General features: G+C 42.9%; 1 protein-coding gene across 2 annotated transcripts in view; it reads left to right on the forward strand.

Annotated features, from left to right (window-relative positions):
- ABHD2 (abhydrolase domain containing 2, acylglycerol lipase) overlaps window positions 1-16006 on the forward strand; it is a 36804-nt gene that overhangs the window by 14882 nt on the left and 5916 nt on the right. For both annotated transcript variants that reach the window (XM_054641959.2, XM_054641958.2), the window contains 7 exons: window positions 4003-4178; window positions 5091-5258; window positions 8084-8267; window positions 11752-11844; window positions 13498-13611; window positions 14822-14891; window positions 15596-15680. In XM_054641959.2, the coding sequence (XP_054497934.1) occupies window positions 4003-4178; window positions 5091-5258; window positions 8084-8267; window positions 11752-11844; window positions 13498-13611; window positions 14822-14891; window positions 15596-15680 (890 nt within the window). The remainder of the gene's footprint in view (window positions 1-4002; window positions 4179-5090; window positions 5259-8083; window positions 8268-11751; window positions 11845-13497; window positions 13612-14821; window positions 14892-15595; window positions 15681-16006) is intronic.

Below are 16006 nucleotides of genomic sequence, written 5' to 3' on the forward strand. Positions count from 1 at the left end.
CACCATCAATATCCAGTGTGCACGTAAAGGCCATGTAAGAATTAATGTTTAAAGTGTTAATCTCCTCAGATGAAATGAAGCAATGCACCAGAAATAAGCCTGTTGCTGAACTTCCACTTCACATCTTTGAGGACCTGAATGCTGATGCCTGCTAATAAAAATAGCACAGTTTTTATGTGCTTTGTGTGAGCTGCTTATACAGCTGCTGCTTTCCTAAATTCCTGCATACTGGATTATGTATGTGCTTTAAAATTATAATCTACTGCCTGAGAGCCACTAAACTTAATCTACAATCACATGCTGGAATTGTTTTAAATATTAAAATGCCAGGAGAAATTTTTTTGGGAAAACCTAGGAGTTGTCTTGCTCTTGAACACTGTGGGCAGCCACCTATCAAGATGTGAGGCTGTGCTGCACAGCTGGAATGCAGGTTTGGAGCTCAAGCACTAGCAATGGTGAGCAGATTTATGTAACTGGCTGTGAATTCACTTAGCCACTTAGAGTAGTGAACTCTGTACTTGTTGGGCCATGTAAGTGACCTTCCATAATGAGTAAATGCCATCCCCAGGCCTGTTCTCTCTGCCTTCTGTTGCAGAGTCCTGTTACTGGAAGCTACAGGGCTGGTTACTGGAAGACATAACTGCTTCAAATGTTTGTCTTTATTCAGAGTGCCTGCTATCTATTGCAACTGACCAAAACAGGGAAATGAATCAGTTAAAGGCTTTTGTGTTTGGAGAAAGCTCAGAAGCCATTTTTGGTTCACAGACATAAAAATCTCCATTTTTGGTACAACGCAACTTTTCCCTTGGAATTTTTTTTATCAGCACGTGCTTGTCTGGGTTGTTGTGTTATGCTGTCCTTGTCCTCCTGTGAAGGCCTTGGCAAGAGGTCCTGGCTGGTGTTCACTGCTCAGCTCCTGTCACCATAAGCCACTCTTGCATAACAGTGGAAATGCTGCTTATGGACATGGTGTTTGTTCCTGGGTTTTTGTACATCTGGGAGCAGCTTCTCTGGAACAGGACACTGAGGAATATGTGCTGAACCATCTCTGTGCTGTGCTGGAGTAATCTCTGCAGTACACTGCTTTTCAAAACCATTTCAGTTTATAGCAGACAGAGAGGAAGGAGTTGAAAATCTGCTGTGTCCTTGAATGCTTCCCTTGTTTCTACTTGTTATCAATGCTGGAGGAAAGCTACCTGCTTTTGAGTGAAGGGCCCTTGTTTGGAGGACATGCTTAAATTTAGCAGTAATTATAGTTTTAGCATAAAATGTGAAGGGCAGTACTCAAATGCCCCTTAGACTGAATACTACTTAGTTGCTCAGTTTGCATGGTTGTGTTTCCCTGTGTTGCATCCTGCTGAGCTTGTTTTCTTTAGGTAAACCACAGGAACAATGCCCTGAGTACATGCTCTTCTGCCTGCAGGATGGTTGTTTTGGAGAAGCATCTTTTTTCAGCTGTTTGCCAGGAGGAATGTTGACTTCACTACGAAACAATCTGTTCTAGCTCTTGCTATCAGCACTGAGTGGTTAGGTTTTTTCAGCTGGGTTGAGGATAGGAATGTCTCTGGAACTGCTTTTCACATAATAGGCTTAAATAAAATCTATCTGATCCGTCCTTTCAGAGGATAAAGGCTTTTGCACAATTCCTGGCAAGTTTTCTCCCTCACCAGTGTGGGGACTCCTGCACTTTCAGGACTGCAGAGTTCTTTCCATGCTCTCTTCTTTGAGTAGGTAAAAGCAAGCTGAGAGTCCACACAAACCCTGTGTAAAAAGATCACCCATCCTTCAGCCTTGTGCAGTCTTGCACCATTAGGCTCAGTACTTGCTCTTGGAAGTTCTTGTACACTTTGTCTCAGCAAAAGACTTAAAAGTCACATGAAGATTTCAAAAATAGATTTGCCCATTGGCAAAATGGAGGGTCAACAGAAATAGTGTGACAGGCAGATCATATGTCTGATTCTGCTATAGATTATAAGGATACCTTGTCCTCAACTGAGGACAGATTTTACCTGAATTCAGTAAAAGAGAGGAATCACTCTTACTGTAAAGGCTTCACAGGGTTTTGTAGTAAGTTAGATTGGCAACTTGTCTTGGTAAACAGAAGTAATATTTTTACTAGCTGCTTGGTTTTGCATCAATCTGGTAAGGTAAATTCAAATCTGTCTTAGTTTTCCCACTGATAATACAAGATCTGTACTATATGGGCAGCTTTCTTCCCTTTCCTTGTTAAAGTGTTGTGGTGCTCAGTCTCCTGAGCCTGGGTACTTTAGGGATGTATTTTGCCTCACAAGTCTGTTCCTTAAAGGCTGATAGGCCTAAACAAAAAGACTGGTGAGATAAAAAGCTTCTGCCTGAACACTTGCATGTATTTCAGAGCTTCAGCTGCTTTAAAACTTATTTCTAGTGCAAACTTGTTGACTATGCCTAGAAATATACCTAATGCCTCAGTAGCAGTTACAAATCTCTTCATCAGAGTGCCATGCACATTACTCATGCTGAAGCTTGGCCCTTGAATGTTGCTTTGACTGTAAGAAGTCCCCCTCATAGATGAGGGAGAAGAATGGGGAGAAAGAGGGCATACTGCTGCTTTTGTCTTGCTAAACAACCCTAAGTAGTTTTTATTTGATAGGAAGCATTTTTAAGGAGTGTGGTGGAGGAGGGAGTTGCAGATATGACACATAAGAGCTGGCATGGGGAAAGGTCCAGCTGTATGAAGAGGGAGTGTCAGAGCACAGAGGTAGGGTTTCTGTCACATTCTAGTGGATTATGGGCTTAAGTAGTAAATTTGTGTGCTGAGCTGCCTAGGTTTTTTGAGAACAGGGAAGAACACGATTTCTGCTTCATATGCTCTTTCAAAGTCAAAAGGAATAATTGCAGGAAGCCCTAAACACAACAGGGAGGGTGTTGCTAATCTCTCAGGATCCAAGGTGAAGTCAGAAGCTCTCAAGCTTCTTCTGGATACCCTGGTCTGTGCACAGTGCTTTGATTGGAAGTGTGTCCCTTGGGACTGCTGTTCTCCTCAACAGTAAATCATTCATGCTTTCCTGTTCAGAGCTGATGTAACTCTCTTTTTCAAGGCATTGGCTCAGTCTCCTTTGCTGAGTGACGAGGTGACTTGCCCACATGGTGGTGGTGCTAGGGCACAGTATGTTTCCTGTTAAACCACTTGCAGTTCTGCTTGTGCTAAAAAAATCTGATAACTAAGCCTTTAATGCTTTCCAGCTCATAGATGTGTTTCTCACATATCTTTTTTGAGACCCTGTAAGCCAGGAAAAGAGAGACAATCTGCTTTGTCACATAGCTTTAAATATACCCTTGATAAGCATAAGTAATTGGTAGACTCACCCCTCTTACTGAAAGGGATTTGTTACTCAGTGGAGTTTGGTCAGTTCTGACTGATTCTCTTAACACTGCCCCAACTTTTACCTAATTCTGAAAGGCAAAATCAACCTGTACTGTGCTCTTTACTTAACTTAGTAAAACAGTTCTGTGTAAAATGGTCCCAGCTATCAAGTCTTGGGCCTTTCCATTTTCTGGAACTTGGTGTGAATCCTGTTGTTTCTGCCACTGGCTTGTACAGTCAAGTGCTTACACAAGTTCATGTGGCTCAACCCAGGAGGCTTCAGTGTTTCAATTAAAACAGATTTACAGCACTGCACAGTTCTGGAGGTCACTTTGGTTGGTTGGCAACATGCACTCTCAATCTCACCAAGGCACAAGGCTTCTGTGTATTTAGTGAGAAGCATTTATTCCTCTAACATCTCAATATAGGGAATGTCTGGGGTTTGGCTCCTGCTGCTGCTATAAGTGCTGATTTTTCAGCACAGTCTCTCCTCTTGTGTAAGGCTGCAAAGATCACTGCTGCCAGCTGAGTCAGAGCAGAAACAATTCCATATTTGTTGCTCTATTTGGGAGCTGGTGAGATTTGTTATGGGAGTGCTGATGTGTTCTCAAGGGCTTGTTAACACAGCAGGGCTAAGCAATTAAATTACTGCCTTTCAGGTACATTCCACCCCTCATCTGGGGAAAGAGTGGACATATCCAGACAGCTCTTTATGGAAAAATGGGGAGAGTGAGATCACCACATCCAAATGGACATCGCAAGTACCTGACCATGCCTGATGGAGCAACAGCCACCTTTGATCTCTTTGAGCCACGCTCTGAGCACTGCACTGGAGGTCAGTCCAACAGCTGCTGCCTGCATCTAGCTGCTAACCTTGATTCTGTGCTCTGTCCCTCATCTACAGATGCCCATGGCTCCCATTTGGCCCTCAGAAAAAGCAGATTTCTTTTTTAAAACTGTCAGTGTTGAGATCTTCATGGTACAATGCTGCAGCATTAGGACAGTTACTGTTATCTTTATTGCTGTGAGCAGTGCTTTTCTAATGAGATAAAAATTCAGTAGTAGAGCTGGTAATGTTGGAGCTTTGCACAAGAGAGTTACAGTTAATTTGAAGTGCATATGATAATCCTGAATGTAATTTACTGTGCTTACTTGAATTACAGCAATTACTTTCTTGGTTGATGAAATGATATCTTGTTAAACTAGTGAACAGTGTCAGCAGATCAAATATCATTAGATTAGCCACAAAGTAGATGATGGTTAATATCAGCTGATCAGAATGTCTGTGCTTAGCAGAGCTGCATTTGGAAGATCTGCATTACACCCAGCTCTAGAGGGGAAATGAGGGGGAAATAACATAATCAATCTCCTTGGAGTGCTGGGCTCCACAGCTTCCACACACATTGCAGTCACAACAGGCTGTCAGAAGGCAGAACATGTGTAACATCAAAAATGTCCTTCAGACAGAAGAATATACTCTGGGTCTCTAGGCAGTGCCTGGAGAACTGTTTGCACAGCTTTCCCTGAAGTTAAAAACTGTTCATCTCCCATAGCATGAATTACTTTTTCACATCTGAAGCACTAGGGCTACTGGTCTCCTGTCCCATCCGGGATTTTTGGCAGACTAGTAGGAATTCTAGCTTGCTTGTGGTGGGTGGTTTCCCACGGATCTGAAATGGAAACCTTCTGACTCTCTTAATTTGCATGAAGTGACATTTGCTTAACTTCCCTCTCTCTCTGAGCACAGAGGATGTCACGATGGTGATCTGCCCGGGGATTGCTAACCACAGTGAGAAGCAGTACATCCGCACCTTTGTTGACTATGCCCAGAAAAATGGGTACAGATGTGCTGTGCTCAATCACCTGGGAGCCCTGCCAAACATTGAGCTCACTTCACCACGGATGTTCACCTATGGTAGGTACTTCATGGCACCTGGGGAATTTATTTTCAGGCTCATGGAACTTCTAGGGTTTGATCAGCCTCCTCCAGAATAACAGAACTGCTGTATCCCAGTGGGGATAAAACAGTTTTGTACTGTTTCTTAAGAACTAAACTGAACTTAGATGGTAGGAAGAGAGGAGACTAATACTAAATTCACTTTTGTCTCTTCTGCCAGCTCTTACACATGTATTCTCATCAAGGAGGCAGTTTTTTCTAAGAAATCTTTTGGGGGGAAAAAAGCCCTTTTGTGCCTACCCAGAGCCTGTTCAAATGATTTTAGTGATACTGAATATGCCAGTTTGATGGAATGTGAAACAAACATGTCTCTGAAGGATAAATGCCACTTCTCAGGCTTTGTAAAATACAGCCTGAGAGGAGTTTGTACCAGCCTATCCAGAAAGTACATTTATATCTTAGAGGGTTCATGTGAGGATTTGCTCTTGGATGTAACACAAGTCAACAACAGCAAAAGTTCAGGATGTGACAGTAAAACTACAGCAGTGGGTAGTGCTTAACTGCCATGATTATGGCTCTCACCTTGAGTATAAGGAAGTCTTTCTTAACCTAGAAATTAAAAGGAATAAATGATCTGAAACTGTGTGAAGGGTGACTCCAGCCTTAATTGCCCTTTTGATGAGTAATGTGATCCTTGTAAAATGGGGCCTCTTTGCCTGTGACCTCATCTGCTTGTTCCTGAGCTCTCTTGAGCCCTCATCTCCCTCTTTACTGTAAGTATCTATAGATATCCTGTCAATTCTGTGTTTAGCAGACTTTAGGCTTTATTTTTTAGTGTTAGGCTTTATTTTTTAAAGTTAGCTGAGCTATTGCTTAGATTTTGGATTAACAGAATAGTTATCTTGAACAGTTAAACTGTCAAAACAGAAATACTGTGCTTTGAGATGCCAAGGTCTGGCAGGCAAATAATAATGCTTTGTTGCTTGTTTTAGAATTATTAAATATACTCCTCTTTGGGAAACACTTCAGGAATACCAAATACCCTCATTTGTAGTGAGGCCCTGGGCTGTTATGGCTGCAAGACTACCATGTCTTGAAAACTAAATTCTAATGTTAAAGCAATTGCTGTTTTGATAGAAGTTAAGAGTTTGCTTTCATGAAGCTTTGCTTTAGGCCTTAGGGTGTTATTCTGTAGTGCATCTCTTGAGACATACCTTTCTGAGTCTTTATAGCCTTGGAAAGGGCAAAGAATGCCTAGCACTTCCTTTGAGTAAGACAGTAAATCACTTGGCAGAGCTGCTTCTTAAGTAAAGTGCCAGCAAATCCAGTAGACTTTACCTCCTACCCAAATAACTCAGTGCCCTTTCAGCTTTGCTGTGTTCCAGGCATACTTGCTGAGGAGCAAGTAGCCTAAATTTGGGATTCACTGAATCCCAGCCTCTATATCAAGCCTGACCTGTTGCTTTTCTAATTTTGGATTTCTGAGCTGCCCTGAAATCATGAAGGTCAAACACTAAAGTATTTTGACCACTGGCTTCTTCCAGAGGAAACCGGAGCAGTGCAGAATTTGTTGTCTTGAAGATTGTTTATTAAGAGTGTTCAAAGGAAGTGCCCAAACCCTGCTGAAACACTCAGACAGGAGCTTGCTGTTCCACTGAAGCAAACAAGCTCTGGTGCTCAGGGTTTACTCCAGAACTAGGTAAAGCTGGAGTCTGATGTCTGCTGAAGATGCTCCAGCTGGGGTGGGGATAGAGTGGAGCAGTGTCAGGTTAGTACAGGGTGGAATGCTGGAATCCTAGGATTTATCTCTCTGGATGAGTTCCACAGAATAGAGCTGAGTTTCTGACTCTGGACAAGAAGAAACATCTGGAGTTCTATTTCTGTTGTTCATGTAATGCCTCCTGTGGTTTGCAGCCTTAAATCCAAAGGGAAGGTTAACAAGCTGCATAAACACTTGAAACCAGTGTAGTAATGCCATCACTATTGCAGCTGCTGCTCCATATCTTTTTTCCCATATTCACAGGCAGGAGAAATAGCTGTAGGTACTCAGATTGTTGTGTGTGTGGAGGCCTTCAAGTCTGTCAAACAGTTGGAGGATGTCAGCACTGCCAGAAACTGGATCCCTCAGTGCCTGCAGCCTGTGGGATGCAAGTGGGTGTTTGCTGACAGTGGAACAGATCTCTATAGAGACACTTAACTATGCTCTTGGTGTGGGGATACCCATGTGTCTTTCAGGGAGCTGCAGTATCTTTACCTTTTCCCTGGCTAGAAAGGGTTGAATGTCTCTGCTTCAACCCCTCTCCCTGATTCCAGAGATCACCTGCTTAGTCAGGCTCTGCAGCAGTCTCCTGGGAGCTCTTCCTGACAAGCCACTCCTTTCCCCTCCCCACAGCAGCATGGATTTAGGGATCCCTATCATCTTGCTTAAAAACAAAGGAGCAAGCTGCATTCCAAAAACCTCACTTCACTTTAGAAGTGGCAAACTGCCTCAGGAAAGTAGTGATGTGTGCTGCTCTTGCATGGTAATGTCAAGCCCAGAGTTGCTGGACTCTGCTTTTTAAAGCTGTTTTAGAAACAAAGTGTTTTGATTTTCACGTTAACTGTCACCATGATTTTTAAGCAACTAAATTTCATTTTGCTTTGGCACTCTGTCAGAACTAAGCATGAGCTAAGCTCCACAGGACTCACAGATGTATGAACACATGTGAATCAGAGCTGTTAAAACCTTAAGGCTATTGAAAAGTCAGAAAGGGTAAGAAGCCGAATTCAAAGCACACAACTGAAGCTTCAAATGAGAATTTAATATATTAGAAGATGTTTTTTAATTTTGTTCTTCTTTTTAGGATGCACCTGGGAATTTGGTGCCATGGTGAATTACATCAAGAAGACCTACCCTCAGACCCAGCTGATTGTTGTGGGCTTCAGCCTGGGTGGAAACATAGTGTGCAAATACCTGGGAGAGAGCCAGGCCAACCAGGAGCGAGTGCTGTGCTGTGTCAGCTTGTGCCAGGGGTACAGTGCACTCAGGTGGGTCTGGAGCCTTCTCTGTGCTGCTCTCTTCTGGGACTGCAGGAGGGAGCAGATCTCTGGAAGGGCAAGGTGAAGATGAGTGTTTCTCTTGCACTGAACTGGTCTGACAGACTGTGTAGGATGGCACCCTCCTGAAGGAGCACCTGAAGCTCTGTTGATTTGCAAGCACAAGTAAACTTTGTCAGCAGTGCAAACAGGTTTTGTGTACCTGGCCAGGTACATGCTCACAGCTTCTGCACTGTGCATGAGATGCTGTCTCATGGCTAGAGTGAAGAGGAGGCATTCCCTGTGCAGTCCTGGTGTAATTAAGCAGGCAGGCTGGGCAGCCTGACCAGCTGCTGAGCTGATGCCAGGTCTGCAAGCAATAGTTTACACTGTCTCATCACTCTGAGAAATATCCCATGGTTTGTAATAGCTTGTTTGGCCTCAGTGTGCAGTTTCATCTGGCAGCTTTTAGCCAGGGAGACTGGAAGGGCACAGCACAGTCTCTGTGAGTCTGTGCTCCCCTCTTAGTGTCACTGAAACAGTGCTGGGTGATCAAGGGATGGAGAGGTGCTCACAGCTGTCTTATAGGAGGGGGGAAGATGGGGTGGAAAAGTATTACAGCCCTTAAGCCTGAAAATATTGATGTTTCCCCACCTGGAAGGCAAGGTTGTGGCACTTGAGGAGCTGTGATGGCTTCACTTGCATGTACTAGTGGAGGGTCCAGGCACAACTTGAAAACTGGACTCAACTAATGCACTTTAACCTTTCCATATGTGCACAGGTCATGGAGATTAAAACACTGTAACTGGCTAAGCTGCTGTTTTCAGTTTTTACTGTCTGTACATATGGACAATTACTGAGGTGCAGCTGACTCTGCAGTAATTTACCTGCAGTTTTGAGCTATGGGACTACTTCCAAGCCAAAAGGGACTGTTAGAACTCAGGTATTTGAGTCAAGATCCTTTGGGCTGATATGGATGATGAAACTGTGGCAGGTCTGTGAGGGGCTTGCTATGGAATTCAGCCTCACAGCCTGGAACTCTTGATGCTGATGATGCCCTGCCTGTGTAGGGACCAGTTTGTTATTCAGCTGTCTGAGGACACCTTTTATGAATCAGGCTCTTACGGGTAAAAGCAAAAAGCTTTTCTGGAAGCACTAAGATGTGAGTAAAAGCTTCATATGCTTGTAATAGTCTTGCTATCTAATCCCTTTTGAGGTCAGATGTGACTACTGCTAAAAAAGTGTATAATCTGCTGCTAGTTCACACCCTTAAAATCTGAACAGATGCTACAGGAACAGCTGTTCTGTTTTGTTTCAAGTAAAATGTTCTTAGCTGTCCTGAGATTCTGGCATAGAGCACAGAGCATCCTTTTGAAGCCAGCTCTCCTTAATTGCAACCATCAGAGAAGGTTTGCAGGGATAATATCTGGCTGAGGTCCACTTGGTTCATCTTCTACAATTATGCAATATTCCTGATCTCCAAAATGCTGTTGTGAGTAATGCTGTTATGCTTGCATGGCAAGGACAACCTGATTAACAATTCTCCACTTGGATATTTGTGTGGAAAAACAACTCACTGGGTTTTTTTTCCCTGAGTTTAATGTACCCCATGGTGTGGGCTGTGTGGATTATTGAGCTCTTGCCTCCACCTGCTGGGTAAACATCTCCTAGCAAAGCTCCTGCCACAAAACATCTGCTCTGTATTACTGGACAGCCAGCAGGAAGGATTTCAGCTCTTGTGTCTCCCTTCCTAATACTCACATCTGCTGTAAGTGCTAATTAGCTGAAGAACCGCAGGGAAGCAACATCTACTGAGCAAAAGGCAGGAGGAGGAAGGGCCTTGTGCCCTGGTTATAGAAATGGGAGGGAGGAGGTAAAAAGCACCTCCAGGTAGAATGGTGAAGCCACTGCTTTCCTGGGCTTGGTCTGGGACATGAAAATAGCTGGCTTCAGCCTTCAGGGCTACATGGAAGTGGATTACCCTGGTAACACAACCAGTTAGTTTACAGTTCCATTTTCTTTTAATTGGCTTGTCCAACATTTATTCCCCAAATAACTTTCATAAGCAAAGGAAAAAATTTTAGTGAGCAAGGTGAACCAAGGATCTCAAATAGGAAAACCTTTCCAGAGCAGCAGCAATACTAGGATCTGCCAGAACAATGAGATCTTTAATGAATTAACACAGTCTAGGGAATGTGTTCCCTGAGGCTAAACAGGGACAGGTCTCCTTATTCCTTAATCTCTGCCTGCATAGGCTTGATTCTGCTTCTTGATCTTGTGGAATGCATCTTCATCATAGCTCCAGGCTGTGGGGAGAGACCTCAGCTCTGAAACCTGGGCAGTCCTCAAAACACTGGAAGCTGCCTGGGGTGGTTCTTTTAATGCTTGCAGCTCTTCATATATTAGGAGTACTGCTGTACACCACAGGAACTGCAGGGAAATGTAGTAGTTTTAACTTCAAACATCTTGGGATAACTTAATAGGTTTGCTTGGAAAACCTTTCGTGAAGAAAGAAATGTGCATTTTTCTATCTTCTTTCATTCCCCTGTCCTGGCATAAATGTGGTAGGTATAGCCTGGCTAGACAAAAAGATAATGGATTTTTCTTTTTTTTTTTAATCCATACTCTCCAGCATGGCTAATTACAAGAAAACAGTTTGTTCCTGCCTGGTAGGGGACTTGCAAGCTGTAGCTTGGAAGGTCATGCTAAATCTACAGTAGTTCTCATGGTATGTTAATGTTTAAGTGGTAGGAGAGCTTCAGTAGCTGAAGCTGCTCCCAGCATTCTTCAGTCTCTCAGTAAATGATAGTGTGTTCCCTCAGCAACAGCAAACCCTGCTAGGAGTAAAGCTCTAACCTGCCCATGACCCTGCATAGCAAAGGAGTGCTGGGATCTGGCAGAGCTCACACAACTCTGGATGGCTTAAATTCTGTTTTAACGACAGATAAGCTGTGAAGTGCTCTTCTGCTCTGAGAATGGGTAAAGACTTCAACTCAGATGCCACTTGCAGCTGCAACTAGTATTTATTCCTACAGTTCCTGCCAATGAACTGAAACAATAATAGTATCTGTACTTATTGGAAACATCTGCACAAATTATTTCCTCTGCAGAGCTGTATTACACAATAGACAACACTGTTGAGCAACAGGTTTTAGCCCTTTCCTTGAAAGTCCCATTATGTAAATTACATTCAACTTCTGCAAAGGGATACTAAAATCCTCTTGTCAGTGTTATAGATCTTGATTGATGGCTCTTAAATGCTCTGATCAAAACTGCTAATTGTATTGTGCAAGATGAGACTGCAGATCTGTTTTCTGATACTAACAAACTTCATCAAAGTGGAAGTCATTTCCTGGAAAAGGTTAAGCTGTGGCAGAGAAGGCCTGGAGGTTTGTTTACACAGCCCCCAGGCTGCCATAAGATGTTAATAGTGTATTAATCTGATCTTTCAAGGGCTCCATTAACAGCTTTGTTTGTTCTGCTGTGTTTTTTCTAGGGCACAGGAAACCTTCATGCAGTGGGATCATTGCAGAAGATTTTATAACTTCCTCATGGCAGACAACATGAAGAAGATCATCCTTTCTCACAGGTACTGCAGTACATCACTCACACTGACAGTATTGATTGGGTCAATTGCTATATTGGATTTGTCTGCCTGGTCCTTTAAAATAGGACTCCTGACAGGTTTAGCACAAGTTCCTTGGTAGATCTTTAGATGAACCAACAGAGAAGGTGAGCCCCTGTCAATCTCATTATACTGTAAAATAGACAAACAAGCTTTGGCCATTTTGTTAGAAGAAAGACATTGTTGTCTTTTTGTGTTCTGTGGAAACTTGCTTAATGAATAAACAAGACATGCACAGGAGAACATTGCAATTAGACTTCAAAGTGGAGTATTCTGCATCTGTTTTACTTCTAGCCAAAGAATTCCCTATTGAAGGAGCCTCTTGTTCTGCCACCTACCTGAGGTAGGACTAATCTTCCAGATCTGCTGTATGGAGTTGCTGCATATCAAATAAGCAAATAGTCAAACCTGTAGCTCTGGCTTCTAGCTGTTCCTCTAGAAAGAGCATGTAGCCAGCAAAACACTTTAACATTGCTGTTCCTGGAGTGCTGTAGGATCCTTGTGCTGCTCTTGCTGATCCGTGGCTCTTGCATAACAAAAGAAATTTGTGTGCTAAACAGGTGACATGCTCATGTTGGTGTTTTCCCCATCAAAGGTTCTCGGTGGTACTTTGTAGACAAGAAAGTACCTCATATGTGTGTATTGGAAGTTGCCTGACTGAGGGGAAAGGAGGGGAATATCTTAAGACCTATTTCACTGAAGGAGGATGTATCACTTGAGACTTCTGGTTTGTTGTTTACACTCTGTGCAGTATGAAACACTTGTAGAAGGAGGGTGGCCAGTGTAGGATGATCCACGTAATTCATTCCAGGTTTACAAATATTTAGATGACTTGAACAAATTTGATGAGTGAAGTTAGGTAAGCTCCCATTAAAAGGTACTTAAATTCTTAACCCAGGAAAAGCTGGTGCTGATTTGAAAGGAAGTGTGTTGAGCAAACTTTTTCCATAATCACTTGTGCTCTACCTTGCCCAAATCAAACCTAGCCTGCCCTGCAGCTGCCTCTCAAAAGGAATAAAAATCCCTTTCCAACTTGTGGCTTTTGTTCTGTTAGTTAGGGAAGAAGTTTGTTCTGGTAAAGAAACACATCCTCCCCTGAGGGCAGTAACCAGCTATGACAAGTGTCCATAGTAAAAGCTTTCTGCTGAGGGAATAGCCTGAGTAATTTCTGTGTGTGGTAGCCTGAAGTCTGTGCTGGGGGCTTTAGAACCAGATGATGCAGGAGATGCTGTGCCCAGCATTGCTGGTGCTCTCACCCAAACCACCCACAGTTTGATCTGAAGCCAAAAAGCCCTCCCTCTAACACGTAGCCTCAAGTCCAAATGCCCTTAGTGCCCTCTGTTGTGGGAAGTTTCTTTTAAGAGGGCCCCCTCATGCAGTTTTTCAGTAGATAAGAAAAACATTTTTTCCTACAAGGAGGCTTCTGGGGTTTGTTATGTCTTGCTGCTGAGGTAAGTGGACAAACAAGCTGTTCTTGCTCCCAAGGAAGCCTCATGTTTATGTAACCCACTTCTAATCTTATCTTGTCAGATTTGGTCAACTCAGTTGTCCTTGAACAGGTCATGGTTTTGCTGCCCTTGTGTTATTTAGATGTAATTCTTGATGTCACTCTTGCAGGCAAGTTCTTTTTGGAGATAACAACATGAAGAAGCCACATAGCCTGTCAGAAGCTGATCTGGGCAAGCTCTATACAGCAACATCACTTATGCAGATTGATGATAATGTTATGAGGTATGAAGGGCAATTCTCTGCTCCCCTATAGAATTCCAGGTACCTTCTCTTCCCAGTGTTGCTCTTGCATGCCCCTTGTTGTGCCTGTGGGACTCTGCTGAAGTACAGTGAACACAACTTCAAATTCTTACTTGCCTCCACATTAAAGAAAACTTAGAGGAGAGGAAGAAGACAAATTTACTGTTTACAGTCACAGCTTCTTTAAAATCATCCAGGAGGCATTTATTTATTAGTGACACCTGAACCTGCAGCCTTCACTAAGGTAGGAAGAGGCCAAGCTCTAGCAACAAAAAAGAGCAATGTGGAAAGAAGCTCAGAACTGTTCATGGATTTCCTTAACTCTGTTTGTTTGAAAAGTCTTCTCCCCATAAAATACTTCTGCTTTCTCAATACACAATAGGGCTGGCTGAGATAATGCAACCTTTCTTATTTGTCATACTAACACCTAATTAAGTGCTCTGCTTTAATAAGCAGTAGCCTGTTACTGCCTGTGCCCTTGACAATAACATAGCACTTTAGGTGGCAGGGTTCATACCATGGCATGTTCTGTATCAGGCATTGACCCCTTTCCAAAATAAAGCTGCAAGGTGTTAGCTAAAAAGCTATGACACTTTTGGCAAACCAGGAGAATGGTTGGCTGTTTATAAAAAAACATTCCTTGGGAAATCTCCCTGCTTGTCCCCCACCACTGAGACCTTTTAGTTTGGACCAACAGCTATGTTGCCCTTTATATTAAAAAAAAAAAAAAAAGGCACTTGAATATAGGCTTACTGAACTCTTGGTTTGGGATGGTGTGAAAGGATTTGGCAAAGTAGAACCACAGTGAATTCTAGGGAACTTGTTCAGTAAATCTGAGGTTTATAGGCTGTGCTGGGTTTGTATTTGAAAAGACTTTTAGGGAAAGATGAACAAGATCCTAACTTCCTTTCATTCACATGTACAATTAAGTGAAGTGGGGTGTTTTAAAAGAAACACCCTGAGGGGCTGCTGGTCCTCAGTTTGCATGTTTGACTTGCCCATGCTCTCAGAATGTTTGAGAAGGCACAGAAACCATCAAGGCATGTGCTGCCAAAGGGTTTTGCAAAGAGACTGGGTATTAAAAAAATTGTCTATGGAAATTGAGCCATTATTTCTGTTTCTGCATGTGTCCTCACTTAAAAGTAATAGTGGCTGAAACAGGTGATATTAAATGACAATCTGTCCATTTCAGGAAATTCCATGGCTACAGCTCACTGAAGGAGTACTATGAAGAGGAAAGTTGCCTGCATTACTTGCACAGGGTAAGCTCTTGCAGCAGACTGCTCTTGCACTTGAGGGAAAATACTCTGTGGGTTTTTTTGTTGATACCTGCAGATGCCTTAGCTGAGATTTTCAGAAATAATCAGGCAGTATATTGGAGTGGGATTTCATATCTTGCTACCTCTAACACTGGGGCTAAATTCTCTGGGCTCTTAAGTGCAAATAACTCTCTCAGGTGATAGCACCCATGAGATGGAGACAAAGCCACACATTCAGCTGAACTGCTCTGAGTGTATGAGGATAAAGTGGGAAATGGGAGCCTGCACCTTCAAGGAAGAAAGGCTTACTGGATTCTATGGAAGAGACTCAGGACACTGACAGGCAGATGCTTGAGCAAAGTTTTGCCAAAGTGTAACTGATCAGTTCCTCCTTTTTCTACTGAGCTAGAGAATGGAGATGTTCCAAGGGAGTTTTCCTGGACTTTAACTTAGGTGTCCATAACAGAGCTGGCAATAGCTGCCTGATGTGCAACGCAATGCAGAATGAAAGAAGGGTGTAGTCCTTTCAATTCTGAGAATGGGGACTCAGTCTGTTTGCTCTCTGCCTCTTAGAGGAAAAAATTAACTCTGAAATAAGATCTTAATTGAATTATGCTAAGATACTTTTACAGTTGGTAGATTGACGTTCAAATACTAACCCCTTTTTGGTTTGGTTTTTTCATTTCATGTCATGTTTCCTGATGCAGATCCATGTTCCTCTTCTGTTGGTTAATGCTGCTGATGACCCTCTTGTTCATGAGAGTCTTCTTTCAATTCCAAGAGCTCTTTCAGGTATGCTGAAACTGCTGCCTCCAGCTGGGCATATTTGTGTACCTACAGCTTGCTTACCACATCACAATTCCTGATTTCAAAGCAGCTTGACTTTCCTCCTTACATCTGTAATGCTGTGGGAGGGGTGCTAAGCCTCTTTAAGTCACCAATTGGTAGAATTAACAAGGCTAATCCTGAGCAGGAGGAACTTCAGTCCTTCCAGGCACCTGTTGCTTGTGTTGATAGCAGCACGTTCCATTCTTGGATGAAAAGATTTCCTCACATCTCCATTGCTCACTGGGATTTAGTAGGAGGATGGTGGTTGTGACAGTCTGGATGAAGCACAG

The sequence above is a fragment of the Agelaius phoeniceus genome, chromosome 13, assembly GCF_051311805.1.
Source record: "Agelaius phoeniceus isolate bAgePho1 chromosome 13, bAgePho1.hap1, whole genome shotgun sequence".
NCBI lineage: Eukaryota > Metazoa > Chordata > Aves > Passeriformes > Icteridae > Agelaius > Agelaius phoeniceus.